Below are 15,041 nucleotides of genomic sequence, written 5' to 3'. Positions count from 1 at the left end.
ATCATTCTAGTTCTCACCTTTATGGGAGCCAGGCCCTCAGGAACCAAAATAGAGGCAGAAGTTAGATAAGGCTTCCACTTACTACCTCAGAAACATTAGGGACAGTAGAACAGAGACTTGATGGCAAGAACTTTGTAAGATTCCAACTTATCCTCATGTTTATCATCCTCAGTCTCTTTTCCAGTACTGAAAAGTTGTAAAAGCCTGAAAGTGAAAACTAATATTCTGCATAGAGTTAAAACACAGAATAAGTTGATAGTTCAAACTAACTTTTCCAAGTCACATATGTTCGGTTCAGTTCAGTCGCTCAGTCGTGTCCGACTCTTTGCGACCCCATGAATCGCAGCACGCCAGGCCTCCCTGTCCATCACCAACTCCCGGAGTTCACCCAGACTTACCTCCATCAAGTCAGTGATGCCATCCAGCCATCTCATCCTCTGTCGTCCCCTTCTCCTCCTGCCCCCAATCCCTCCCAGCATCAGAGTCTTTTCCATTGAGTCAACTCTTCCCATAAGGTGGCCAAAGTACTGGAGTTTCAGCTATAGCATCATTCCTTCCAAAGAAATCCCAGGGCTGATCTCCTTCAGAATGGACTGGTTGGATCTCCTTGCAGTCCAAGGGACTCTCAAGAGTCTTCTCCAACACCACAGTTCAAAAGCATCAATTCTTCGGCGCTCAGCCTTCTTCACGTCCAACTCTCACATCCATACATGACCACAGGGAAAACCATAGCCTTGACTAGACAAACCTTTGTTGGCAAAGTAATGTCTCTGCTTTTGAATATGCTATCTAGGTTGGTCATAACTTTCCTTCCAAGGAGTAAGCCTCTTTTAATTTCATGGCTGCAGTCACCATCTGTAGTGATTTTGGAGCCCAGAAAAATAAAGTCTGACACTGTTTCCACTGTTTCCCCATCTATTTCCCATGAAGTGATGGGACTGGATGCCATGATCTTCGTTTTCTGAATGTTGAGCTTTAAGCCAACTTTTTCACTCTCCACTTTCACTTTCATCAAGAGGCTTTTGAGTTCCTTTTCACTTTCTGCCATAAGGGTGGTGTCATCTGCATATCTGAGGTTATTGATATTTCTCCTGGCAATCTTGATTCCAGCTTGTGTTTCTTCCAGTCCAGCGTTTCTCATGATGTACTCTGCATAGAAGTTAAATAAACAGGGTGACAATATACAGCCTTGACGTACTCCTTTTCCTATTTGGAACCAGTCTGTTGTTCCATGTCCAGTTCTAACTGTTGCTTCCTGACCTGCATACAGATTTCTCAAGAGGCAGATCAGGTGGTCTGGTATTCCCATCTCTTGAAGAATTTTCCACAGTTTATTGTGAGCCACACAGTCAAAGGCTTTGGCATAGTCAATAAAGCAGAAATAGATGTTTTTCTGGAACTCTCTTGCTTTTTCCATGATCCAGCGGATGTTGGCAATTTGATCTCTGGTTCCTCTGCCTTTTCTAAAACCAGCTTGCACATCAGGAAGTTCATGGTTCACATATTGCTGAAGCCTGGCTTGGAGAATTTTGAGCATTACTTTACTAGCGTGTGAGATGAGTGCAATTGTGCGGTAGTTTGAGCATTCTTTGGCATTGCCTTTCTTTGGGATTGGAATGAAAACTGACCTTTTCCAGTCCTGTGGCCCCTGCAGAGTTTTCCAGATTTGCTGGCATGTGTTCAGAGGCTCTTATATGAAAGCAATGGTGAAATATTTTTAAAGTATATTTTCTACTCTCCTGTTTTTGGGTCAAGAGTAAACAGCATCCAAAATTTGGTATAAAACAAAGTCTCTCAAATAAAAGAAAACTGGAACCCTGAGGAAAACACTTTTAAAATGAAAGAATTAAATGTTTTGTTTTTGAAGGTTGCCACTCAAACCAAGTATGATTTGTTTGTTTTCTGTGTTGTTTTGTTTTTCTTAGATCTCCCAGGACCCGGTTCAGATGGATCCAGGCCAACTACACTCTGGGGGCTGACTCCTGGGCTATTGATAACGTCGTGCTGGCTTCAGGGTGTCCTTGGATGTGCTCAGGACGAGGGATTTGTGATGCTGGACGCTGTGTGTAAGTTAATGAAATTGGCAGTTTCTTTCTTTGTAATGCAAAAAGAAAGATAATATCTTGATCTCGTGACAGATAATGCCTTTTCTCCACTCATTTTTTTCCTTAGGTGTGACCGGGGCTTTGGTGGAGCCTACTGTGTTCCTGTCATTCCTCTACCCTCGATTCTTAAAGATGATTTCAATGGGAACTTACATCCCGACCTTTGGCCTGAAGTGTATGGTGCAGAGAGGGGGAATCTGAATGGTGAAACTATCAAGTCTGGAACATCGCTCATTTTTAAAGGGGTCAGATAAGATTCTTCACTAGCGCTGAAATTCCTGTCTTTTCTCAATGCTCCACACAGATACATTTCTGTTCAGATGATATATTATTGTATATACTGTTACTGTCTTCTAACACATATCATGTTTCCTCTTATATTGACTGAGATCATTTTTTATGATCACTTGGGCGTTAAACTGGAGAAGGCAATGGCAACCCATTCCATTACTGTTGCCTGGAAAATCCCATGGATGGAGGAGCCTGGTAGGCTGTAGTCCATGGGGTCGCTAAGAGTTGGACACGACTGAGCAAGTTCAGTTTCACTTTTCACTTTCATGCATTGAAGAAGGAAATGGCAACCCACTCCAGTGTTCTTGCCTGGAGAATCCCAGGGATGGCGGAGCCTGGTGGGCTGCCATCTATGGGGTCACACAGAGTCAGACATGACTGAAGTGACTTAGCAGCAGCAGCAGCAAGGCATTAAACTCTTCCCTTGCTTTGGTAATCAGACCTTCCTTACATTCTGTTGGAATTACATATGTAAAAATTATATATACACTATTTCTAGAATCTTGGCTTCTAGAATGTAACATTTTGTGTGTTTTCAGATATTTAACTTGAAATATTTTTCTAAATGACTTTATGGAAGATCTTTGCTTTTTCCTTCCATTTTCTTTCTTTTTCTCCTGCCAATACAACCATTTGGTGACTCTAAGAAAATCAAACATTTAAATCAAGTTAAATAGCTTTCTCAAACATCATTAGTGTATTTTTTGTATTTCAACCTAAATGTTGGTTAGAGGGTTATTAAGCAATTATGTGAAACTGTGCTGAGCTGGCACATCTTTGTATGTGAATACGTGCCACATCCTGCCCCTCTCAGCTGGGGCAATTGGCTAATCTAGGTGTGCAAATGAAATCTTAAACAAAATCCACATGGGTCTCTGTACAACCTTAATGATTAACACCTAACACTTAGAAAATTAGACACCCTGGAAGTTTTTCAATTATAGTTAATAGATGCTGGCTGTCATTCTTGTTTGAGTCCAGAATTCTTCTCAAGTTTTTAGATGAGATAGAAAAAACACTTTAGGGGTCAGGGAGATTTACAAGTCCCTAGGAACAGTAAATGACTGAAGAAATTGAGGTAGGACATTTCAGGATAGAGACTGCTGTTTTGATTGTGTATATTTTAATTCTTGTCTGAAGCTTTAGCTCTCATTACCACTATCTATTTGAAGCAATTGACAAGACCACAAAAGGTAAATCCTGTGATTCAAATATCTTTACCTGATAAAATTTTAAGCAGTAAATTAACCCGGTCTCTAGATCCGATGAACAAGGGAAACATATAGTCTTTTATATTAGTATTAAATATTTTCTCTTTAGCCATCCAAATGCAAGGGCAGCCAAGCATTATATGTGTTGGACATATATTATCTCTCAGTCCTGCAAGATGCAAAGATGGCTAAACATATACCATTCAGTAGGTTGTAGTTTGACCTAGAAAGGCATTCTTTTGTGAAAAAGGAAACGATAGTTTCTTTTCAATGTTCATAGATTCAGGAGTGCTATCTGCTATTAAAATAGCTTTGCATTTAGCACAAATGGATTACTGAACCTGGAAGAGGATCAGAAAAGAAGCATCTGTATGAGCTAGAATATATGTAGAAGCAGGCAATACAGTTCCACTGGGCAATTTTCCATATCAGGTACTTAACTGTAAATAAAATTTAAAATGTGAAAGAAAGATGCTTTCGTATTTCAGATCATGCTGACTTTCAGCAAAATTGCTCCTACAAGATACATGGGAGCAGGTTTATACTCACATTCTATAATCAAGGATGAAGAGTAATCATATTCCTTTATCTTGATGTTGTCAAGGGATATTTATGAACTGGATCTGTTAACTACCCACCTCAAAGCTTTTTCACTGTAAGCTGAAATTACCTTTTCCACGGCCTTAACCTCTATATGGCGCCAAGCTATGAAAACATCCAAGGCCTTAAGCTGATAAGTGTATGAGGGAGAGAGTAAAGACTTCAAGACATGAAGGATAGGCAATGACCAAGCATTATGGACTGAGCAGGGCAGTGAATTATTAAGATAAAAGAAAAATAAGAGTGGAAATATAAGGCTTTTACATAACCACCTTCAATCCTGGAAGTTTGAATCTATGCTTTGTATAAATGCAGTTGTTTTTTCATTATGATATCAAATAATTCTCAAATTCTAAATTTAGCATTATCTAGGTATCTCTCCCCAAACCAAAAGATGATTTAATAAACAAAACACTGATATTTTATAAAGGATGGAGGATAAGTTTCAGAATCTGACATATCTGAGTTTGAATTCTACTATTTTCACTTTTGCGATCTTGAGCAAGTTACTGACCTTTTCAGATTTTCCGTTTCCTTATGTGCAACAGGAAAATAATAATATGTTTCCCTTATGAGTGATAGGTGTTTTAAAAGAATAAGGTGATTCTTTTAGAACCCAGAATGTTGTGGGCATTCAATATGTGGTTGCTCTATAACAGAGAAGCCCATTACAAAATTAGTCTTATTTAAAATTTTTCAGCTATTGAAGAATGTATTGTATAATAAATATTAAGAAGAGGAAGAATTTGGTATCCGTTAGCTGATAATTAAGAAGCCAGTAGACAGTACAGTGTCCACTCAGTATCGACCAGCCCTACACCACCAAAGAGCCACTTCATTCAGAGTCATACTTGAGACCGAAAGGCCTGTTAGTACCTAGGACATTTGCATAGCGAAATTCTATTTTACTGGGCTGTCACTGCAATCCTGCATACATGGAGAAAACAAGCTGTGGAGCTGTCAATCCCAGACAACCAGAAATAGTTAATTAGCAGAAAAATTACTAAAGCCAGTGTGATCGCTTTCTGCCTTCCTTGGCTTCTCTGCATGAGCGCTTCCAGCCTGGGCTTAGGGACTTGCTTAGTTACGCCTTATTTAACTTGACCAACTGGAGGGTGTTGTGTCAGCCTGAATGAGAGCCTCCTGGGGCTGTCAGAGCACGCAAAGGAGTAAGTTCCTAAGACTCTTTGGAACCCTGAAAAAGTTACCTATTAGCTCCTAGCTTCCAGCAGGAGCTGGCACATTTTCCGTCTGTTTCCTCTTTACTCCTCTCACAACATGCTGTGATCAAAGGAGGCTGTGTTTTAAAAAGGCTTATAGATATATAATGATACCATTTTTGCACTGCTTTCTATAAAAGTCACAGCAAAGTATGACATAGAGTTGAGTCAATGAAATGTTATTCAAGCATAGAGAATGAAAGCTATTAAAAGGAGAAATGATCAGTTTTTCCTTCCAAACTGGACCAAGTATTGTCTCTTGATAATTATGCATCTATTATATAGCTAATATAAGTTAGATGTATAAAATCAAAAGAAAATATTCTCGCAAATAAAGTAAGATTGCTTAACATGTATGTTTTTTTTTTGTTTGCAGGAAGGACTACGGATGCTCATTTCAAGAGATCTAGACTGTACCAATACGATGTATGTCCAGTTCTCACTTCGATTTATAGCAAAAAGTAAGTCATTTCTATGGGTATGAATTCACTATTTCCCTTCAAGCAAAGTTCCCCATGCATGGTTCCTCCTCCGCAAAGAAATAACAGATTTTAGGCCCATAAATTTTGTTATATGGGAGAGCCAACATAAATTTGAGTGCATAAGTGTTTGCAAATGTTCTTCTATAATATATATCCATTTTAATGTCGGGGTAAGATTACTACTTATTTTATAATGATTTCGTACAGAAATACTAATCATACTAGTCCTCTGCTGGTTAAATTTATCATCATATCCCTGAATCTTTTTTTTTTTTACCACTTATTTCTAGCTGAAAGAAATTTAAATTTTAAAAATTTAGCTTTTGGAAACTTGATATTTTCTTTCACAAATGTAAACCCCTAAAGCCAACTCTGTCATTCTGACCTTCCATATTAACTAAATAATTTTCCTGACAAATAATGACATTTGGATATAAGGAATTTTCAAGTAGACTTTTGATAATATCCTGAGATGTAAATGTTTGACCCTTTGTAGAGCTGTGAAGCCTATAGAATCAAAAATTTTTGACATAATATTTCCTAAATGAAATATAGAAAGATATGTGTTCATATTGAGAAAAAGAAGGAGATAGTACTGTGTGAAAAATCCAAGATTTGGTGTGTGTTTTGAGATCTATTTATCCAGAAATTGCAACCCATCATCACTTCAGCTTGCCTCAGAAGCATTTGGACTATAAAGCATCTATGTGAATGCAAGTCAGGTTATGCACTGATGCAAAAAAAAAAAAATAGTCTAAGATTGTACAGTATTCCCGTTTTTATCACAATGTGTTTATGCCTGTGTTCTCTTCTTTCTAGGTACCCCAGAGAGGTCCCATTCTATTCTATTGCAATTCTCCATCAATGGGGGAATCACCTGGCATCTGATGGATGAATTTTACTTCCCTCAAACTACCAACATACTTTTCACTAATGTTCCCTTGCCATTCACTGCCCAAACCAACGCTACAAGATTCAGACTCTGGCAACCTTATAATAACGGTAAAAATGCTTAAGTTCTCCTGTGGTCAAAACTGATTGTGGCATGTGAACGTGCTTTCACCTAGGCTGCTGAGGAAGTGTTTGTCAGCTAAGTGACTTCATTGTCGATAGCACATTTTGCATGCTTCACGTTTGAGGAGTTTCAAGGAATATTTAGGTTTATATATCTCTACCTTCATACTTGACTATATATTATCTTCGTGTTTGATTCCTATGCAAATATAGCTAAATCCTGTCATAGAGCTATGCTTTTTAAAAAATAATCCAGCTCTACCATTAGGTACTCATCAGTTGTAACTACATTTTTTACTGAATTCATTTAGGAATACATAGTTCTGAGTGCGACACTTCGCTAATGAGACAGAACAACGTTAGAGCAAAATGCCATGACAAAAAGGGACTGACACCAAACAGATAGTGCCTGAGATAAAATATTCTGTCATATACACTTGACTCAGTGATAAGTTAAAGTGAATGTATAATTTAACAGCATTTTCAAATGCTTAGAGAAAACAATTTTACAGATTTGTAATGTTTTATTGCTTCCTGTATTTCTATTAACTGCTTTTTATAAAGAACCAGACTCTACCAAATTGTACCTTTAATGGCCTAGGTAAGCACAGAGATATCATATTAAGCTAATTCTTTGCAAAGGTAACACAGAGTGGATTAAAAAAATGTACTGCCATCTCTAAAACTTAACCTGAGTGTGTCCTTTATAATCAGTAAGTCAAAAAATAAAATAATTGTAACTTATTGTGAACAGAAAAAATAATCTTGTATAATCGCTGAGTCCAAAAATGCAGCCAGTTTTACGGTCCAGAGGATAGTTGTCTTCATATTATGTTTGGAATGCTTACCAATTTTTCTTCATTTCTTTCACCAGTTGCTTCCAAAACAAGAAAAGGGAAGAAAGCTACTAGGATTAGAACAGTGATAGGATTAGAGAGGGAAAGGCACATGTGACTTCATTTAAATCATCAGGTTGTTTCTATAGGCTTCTATTTATAGATCCTTTTATATATTTTATAAGAATTCTACTAAAAGTAGCAATCAGTGAAGTAGCAGCCTTGGGGAACCTTGTTGTTTCTGCTTGGCATGGTCTTATCACCTCATTTCCAGTTCAATCCAAGCAGTGTTTTGCAAAAGCACTGGGCTTACCCTTCTTATCTACTCAGTAATATCTTCCTTGGGCTTCTCAGGAGGCTCGGTGGTAAAGAATCTACCTGCAATGCAGAGACCTGGGTTCGATCCCTGGGTTGGGAAGATCCCATGGAGAAGGAAATGGCAACCCATTCCAATATTTTTGCCTGGAAAATCCCATGGACAGAGGAGCCTGGTGGGATACAGTCCTTGGGGTCACAAAAGAGTTGGACATGACTTAACAATAAAACAGCAAATACCTTACTTAAACACCCTACCTGAGTTGCTGAATCAAATTCTATGACAGCCTAAAGAGTGATTTTCCTAATTTTCTGTATGTTCCCATATAGCTCCAACTAAACATACATGTTTTGAAAAGTATTAAAGGAAAAATAAAGTAACATATAACAGAATGTTTTCTTCTGTGTAGTTTTTAACAATTAAATAAAGCCGCACAGAGTTGGACACGACTGAAGCGACTTAGCGGCGGCAGCAGCAAAGCTGCACAACAAGCCAGTGTTGTAATGGCCATGGTCCTTAAGCCTAAAGGAAACATGATTCTAAGTCATGCTGCTAAGTCACTTCAGTTGTGTCTGACTCTGTGTGACCCCATAGACGGCAGCCCACCAGGCTCCCCCATCCCTGGGATTCTCCAGGCAAGAACACTGGAGTGGGTTGCCATTTCCTTCTCCAATGCATGAAAGTGAAAGTAAAAGTGAAGTCGCTCAGTCGTGTCCGACCCTCAGCGACCCCATGGACTGCAGCCTTCCGGACTCCTTCATCCATGGGATTTTCCAGGCAAGAGTACTGGAGTGGGGTGCCATTGCCTTCTCCGTCTAAGTCATGAGTTGACTCTAAACTATCCTGCTGCTGCTGCTGCTAAGTTGCTTCAGTTGTGTCCGACCCTGTGCGACCCCATAGAAGCAGCCCACCAGGCTCCCCCATCCCTGGGATTCTCCAGGCAAGAACACTGGAGTGGGTTGCCATTTCTTTCTCCAATGCGGGAAAGTGAAAAGTGAAGATTCCTTAAAAAACTGGAAATAGAACTGCCTTATGACCCAGCAATCCCACTGCTGGGCATACATACTGAGGAAACCAGAATTGAAAGAGACACGTGTACTCCAATGTTCATCGCAGCACTGTTTATAATAGCGAGGACATGGAAGCAGCCTAAATGTTCATCAACAGATGAATGGCTACGAAAGCTGTGGTACATATACACAATGGAGTACTACTCAGCCATTAAAAAGAATACATTTGAATCAGTTCTAATGAGGTAGATGAAACTGGAGCCTATTATACAGAGTGAAGTAAGCCAGAAAGAAAAACACCAATACAGTATACTAACACATATATATGGAATTTAGAAAGATGGTAACAATAATCCTGTGTACGAGACAGCAAAAGAGACACAGATGTATAGAACCGTCTTTTGGACTCTGTGGGAGAGGGAGAGGGTGGGATGATTTAGGAGAATGGCATTGAAATACGTATAATATCATATATGGAACGAGTCACCAGTCCAGGTTCGATGCACGATACTGGATGCTTGGGGCTGGTGCACTGGGACGACCCAGAGGGATGGTATGGGGAGGGAGGAGGAAGGAGGGTTCAGGATGGCGAATACATGTATACCTGTGGCAGATTCATTTCGATGTTTGGCAAAACCAATACAATATTGTAAAGTTTAAAAATAAATTTTTTTTTTTTAAAAGTGAAAGTGAAGTCACTCAGTCATGTCCAACTCTTAGCGACCCCATGGACTGCAGCCTATCAGGCTCCTCCGTCCATGGGATTTTCCAGGCAAGAGTACTAGAGTGGGTTGCCATTGCCTTCTCCTCTAAAATATCCTGAGTTGCTCCATAAATAGACTAGTTAGTGTAACTCATTTATAAATCCACAGGCTGACCATCCATCCTCATAGATCCAGGCATGTTACAGATTCCCTTAAACAATGAAAACATAACTCAAAGCCCACTCTTGCTGCTGGAGGGTCCATGGTACCATAGCACTGCTGTGACAGGAAGGGAAGCAAACTCTTACCAGTCTTCTGAAATTAGTGAGGCTCTTTCATGCAATGTCAACTTAAAAGGATTGAAAGCATAATTTTTTCCATACTTTAATCTGATAACACAGTATTATATAGTTTGTGCTTCTTTTTCTAGAAGGCATATGTTTAAACCAATAGTTACTGAGTTCCTTCTTTCCTTTCTTCCTTTGAGCAAAAATGTTCATCCAGTTTTCACCTTTGAAAACTTGCTTTATCCAAAAATGCCATAGGTAAGAAAGAAGAAATCTGGATTGTTGATGACTTCATCATTGATGGAAATAATTTAAATAACCCCGTGATGCTTCTGGATACTTTTGACTTTGGGCCCAGAGAAGACAATTGGTTTTTCTATCCTGGTGGTAACATTGGTCTTTATTGCCCATATTCTTCCAAAGGAGCACCGTAAGTATTTAATTGAAAAGTTAAAAATAAAGCCACTGCTCTGTAGAGATCACAATGAGCTTTTGCCTAAATGGATTCCTTGTTGTTTTCTTGTGTAACAGTGAGGAAGATTCAGCTATGGTGTTTGTTTCCAATGAAGTTGGTGAGCATTCCATTACTACTCGTGACCTGAATGTGAATGAGAACACCATCATACAATTTGAGGTACTTGACTTTGTTCTATTAGTAATGCTTTAAATTTTATCTTGAACAAAAGCTAGGAAAGAGGAGGAAAATCTCAGATGATTTCATGCATTATGACTTTCCATTTTTGTGCAAGGACAAAAGAGGTTTTACATCATAATTCATTTTTATTAGCAGAATGTATTATCCTACTAAAGTTTATTTCTGAATTTTTAGTCCTTCATTTATGATATAATTTCCTCACCTACTACAATGAGAAATTGTCAAATTATTTCAAACATTATAAAAATGAAAAGGACTATACTATTCTAGTGCTATTTTTCACAATTTTTATGTGTTACTTAAGACCCAGGTTAGTGTGATTATAGTCTATACAAGGCCAGCACTTTTGTTTAATATTTATCATGATGTCATGAATTTTACAGATAAAATAATACTTACTATTTTTTTTAATTTCTGTATATTTCATCACTCTTTATGGACTCCTTTTATTTTTCAAGACAGAAATTTTAAATGTATAGAAAAAAACTTTTATATATTTTAAAAACTTAGATAAAATCAGCAGAACCAAAGATACATTGTGCTAAGGCTCAATAGTCTTAACTTCTGAAGATACTTGTTTCATGGTTGAAACCTATACTAATCATTGGACAGGCTTAAATTAGTGCCTAATTGTGTCAACAAAAGTTTTAATATTTGCTCTAGATTAATTGTATCCTCTAAATTAGAGTTGTTTCTTTCATCTTAAAATCAGAGACCAAATGATGCCTTAGTGGAGAAATTATTCTCTCTTCTAAGCTTTCTGTTATATTTTCTAATTTTTTAAGTTACTTATATAACTTGTTTTATATTTTCTATTATTTATGCTTTAAATGTTAATAAAAGTAATATCTGTGGCCCTTTCAAGAGTTCTGTTATTAAAAGAATCTAGGTAGAAACAAATGTCTATAGGTGGAAAAGTTTACTCAATCAGAATAGTTTACCCATCAAAAGAAAAGAGGAGTAACTTCAACAAGAACAAAAATTATAGAAATATATCCAGTTGCTATGACAGCAATAAAATGTTAATCCCAGTTGGAAGAGGGAAATTTTTTTTCATGAAAAGAATCGCATCCATTTGTTTAAGTTTTAGTTTAATTCACTTGAAAGCATGAAACAGGAATGAAGTGATTGTTTCCCTCATGTTTAAAAAGTCCTTTCTGAGAATGTTCTCACTATGCTGGGAAATGGTGACAATAATTTTATTTCATTCTGTTTTAATATTGAAAACATACTGGAGATTCTCCATGTGCAAAACTTTGGATTGTTTGAAGGTGTCACAAGATGAAAAATAGAAGGTCTTCCCATCCAGCAGTCTGAAAAAAAGCTAATGGTTAAAATAAGAGAAACAATCTTTTCACTACAGTTTGTATGGCTTGGCAATGAATGTGGGCTAAAGGTAAATTTTGGAATTCCATGCCAGTCTCTGCCTTATTCACTTCCTAGCTTTTTTTTTTTTTTTTCACTTCCTAGCTTTTTATAAAAATGAGGGAAAATAAATTTTTCATGAGGCCCTTTGAGGTTCTTTATGAAAAAGTATTATTTAAAGGTAATATGCAATATTACTCAGGCAAAACAGATTTTCATGGTGTTAAATATTTCAGCAAGACAGTTCCCAGGAAAATGGACCCTCGAGAAAATAATGAAGTGGTGAATCATTTCAAGGCTTGTTGCTCTGAGGTAATTTGTATCATTTTTTTCTTCTTCGTCAAGATCAATGTCGGATGCTCAACTGATAGCTCCTCTGCTGATCCGGTCAGACTGGAATTTTCCAGGGACTTCGGGGCAACCTGGCACCTGCTGCTCCCCCTCTGCTACCACAGCAGCGGCCATGTCAGCTCCTTGTGCTCCACTGAGCACCACCCGAGCAGCACCTATTATGCAGGGACCACCCAGGGCTGGAGGAGGGAGGTCGTGCACTTCGGGAAGCTGCACCTTTGTGGGTAAGGACCTACTGCTTCCAGCTATTTTTTTCTCATTTCACAGTTTTCTTCACGATGTCATGGTTGACTTGCCACTTTATCACAGAAATGTCCACCTTACGTTTCTTCCTCAGTTCTCCACTGAAAGCAGATCAGTGGATGTTTAAAACATAGGACACTGAGCTGACATACTACTAATTCATGGTTTGAGTGTGTACGGGTGCTCAGTTCTGTCCAACTCTTTGTGACTGCATGGACTATAGCCCTCCAAAGTCCTCTGTCCATGGAATTTTCTGGGCAAGAATGCTGGGGTAGGTTGCCATTTCCTACTCCAGAGATCCTCCTAACCCAGGGATTGAACCCACGTCTCCTGTGTTTCTTGCATTGGCAGGTGGATTCTTTTACCACTGAGCCTCCTCGGAAGCTAAAGAACATTTGGCTTGAAGACAGATTTAAAAGAGCACACCGTAGGCAGCACCCTGTCCTGAGGTTTATATCTACATGGGTCTTTATTAGATCAATTAAGAAGCAACAGAAATATAGTTTTTCCCCAGTGTTATAATCTGTCCCCCACCTCACAATTTAAATGCAGTTAGAAGTTTTACTTTCAAATATCTACTTATATCTTTTGTGCAAGGAGAGGGCACATATGGAGGGTGGAAGCCGCAGAATATTCCAGGTGTTTCATAAAAAATATATATATATATATGTATGTATGTATGTATATATATATATATATATATATATATATATACACATAAGCACTCTTCCCCCAGGTATTTCTATTTTTTCAACCTCTCTCAGTATTCTTGTTACATATATGTGACTCTTCCATTGAAAAGTTATTTGGAAGTAAAGAACTTTAATCCCATTAAATATGAAATGAAAAGTATAGTTCAAAAAATAAAACTAATAATATAGGTGAACAAAGAGAGAAAGTCAACAAAGTGGCCTACTTCGGAATTTGTCTTTTCCCTCAGAATAAAGAACTTACTCTTTTAGGGTATTAAAAAAAAAAAGTACTAATATTATACTTTCAAGATGGGGATAGATTTACATTCCCCATGTGAAACTCAGCATAATTAGAAGTCTCAAGTCTTCAAGCGAAAGTACTAATACCTAGTACTTTTCCAAAAGGGTGAAAGTGCTCTTCAAAAGTCTTCATTCTCTTTGAACATAAATCCATTCACTCCTCATGATACCATCAGCAAAATTTTTGTAATTTGATTGCTAAGGACTCTAATATTTTATACTATTGAGTATATAATTTATTAATTCTTACTGTTATACCAGGATACTGTTCTAATTATTAGAAAATCTAATTTAAAAAAATAAGCATTACTAAATAAAACATCCTCAAGATTCTTTAGAAGTGATAGTCAAGGAAGCAAGGAGAATCTCTGAAGACCATAAGAATAGATAGAGCTGATGACTCAGTCAGCACAACCAGAAAGCTGCTATTAGGGTGTATGGAGGTGGGGTGTGAACCTGTCTATATAAGAATTAGCAGGGGGAAATAGCTCAGGAAAAAACTTTTTACACAAAGTCAATTGTGTTATTTAGGATTATATGTTGCAAGAAATATAAAGAGGCTTACCAAAAGCAGTGGAAGAACTTATTAGAAACATGCTAGGAAATCATGGACTCCACTGAGAAAGTGTGAGGACATCAGCAAAAGGAGTTTGTGATCCTTTTTGTCATGCTAATAGTAACATCACTCATCAAACTCCAGCTCTCATTTTCTAGAATTCTTAATTCTACATTTCTAGAAAATAAAATCTGAGCCATTTAGCTATGGCCAAAAGACCAAGAGCTGCAACAGAGGGATAGATGCCCAAAGTCCATGTTTATGGGAAGTACTACTGTTCTTTAGTCACTAAGTCATGTCTGACTCTTTTGCGACCCAATGGTCTGTAGCCCTCCAGCTCCTCTGTACATAGAAATTCCCAGGCAAGAATATTGGAGTGGGTTGTCATTTCCTTCTCCAAGAGATCTTCCCAACTCAGGAATCAAACCCGTGTCTCCTACATTATAGGTGGATTATTTACCACTGAGCCACCTGGGAAGCCCTTATGGGCAGTGTAGACAGGGAAAAATGGTTGGATAGCCAATCACTTTTACACCTATGACCTATACCATGGTCATTATGGTATTGTGAAAAGCTCCAGGTTTTCATTTAAGTGGACTATTAATTTCTTCCAATGGCTCAGGTAAGAATTAGGTTAAATAGAAAACAACCATAAAGATAGGGTGAAAGCCATGAGTTTAGATAGTCTTAACAACTGAGACATGCTTCTGAAAGTTCCTACATGAAAATAATCCATTTTAAAGGCGTATGAAATAAGATCACTGCCAAACAGAGGTACTGAATGAAGCTCCCCACCCCAGGAC

General features: G+C 37.9%; 1 protein-coding gene across 1 annotated transcript in view; it reads left to right on the top strand.

The window, feature by feature from the left end:
• RELN (reelin) overlaps positions 1–15,041 on the top strand; it is a 553,687-nt gene that overhangs the window by 464,554 nt on the left and 74,092 nt on the right. Inside the window, exons 35-41 of the mRNA XM_055590184.1 lie at positions 1,926–2,066; positions 2,173–2,350; positions 5,804–5,888; positions 6,729–6,911; positions 10,335–10,506; positions 10,608–10,710; positions 12,442–12,671. Of these exons, the coding sequence (XP_055446159.1) occupies positions 1,926–2,066; positions 2,173–2,350; positions 5,804–5,888; positions 6,729–6,911; positions 10,335–10,506; positions 10,608–10,710; positions 12,442–12,671 (1,092 nt within the window). The remainder of the gene's footprint in view (positions 1–1,925; positions 2,067–2,172; positions 2,351–5,803; positions 5,889–6,728; positions 6,912–10,334; positions 10,507–10,607; positions 10,711–12,441; positions 12,672–15,041) is intronic.

Source organism: Bubalus kerabau, chromosome 8, assembly GCF_029407905.1.
Source record: "Bubalus kerabau isolate K-KA32 ecotype Philippines breed swamp buffalo chromosome 8, PCC_UOA_SB_1v2, whole genome shotgun sequence".
In the NCBI taxonomy this organism is placed as follows: Eukaryota; Metazoa; Chordata; class Mammalia; order Artiodactyla; family Bovidae; genus Bubalus; species Bubalus kerabau.
The sequence above is the reverse complement of the archived record's forward strand: the minus strand, read 5'-3'. Positions and strand labels throughout refer to the sequence as shown.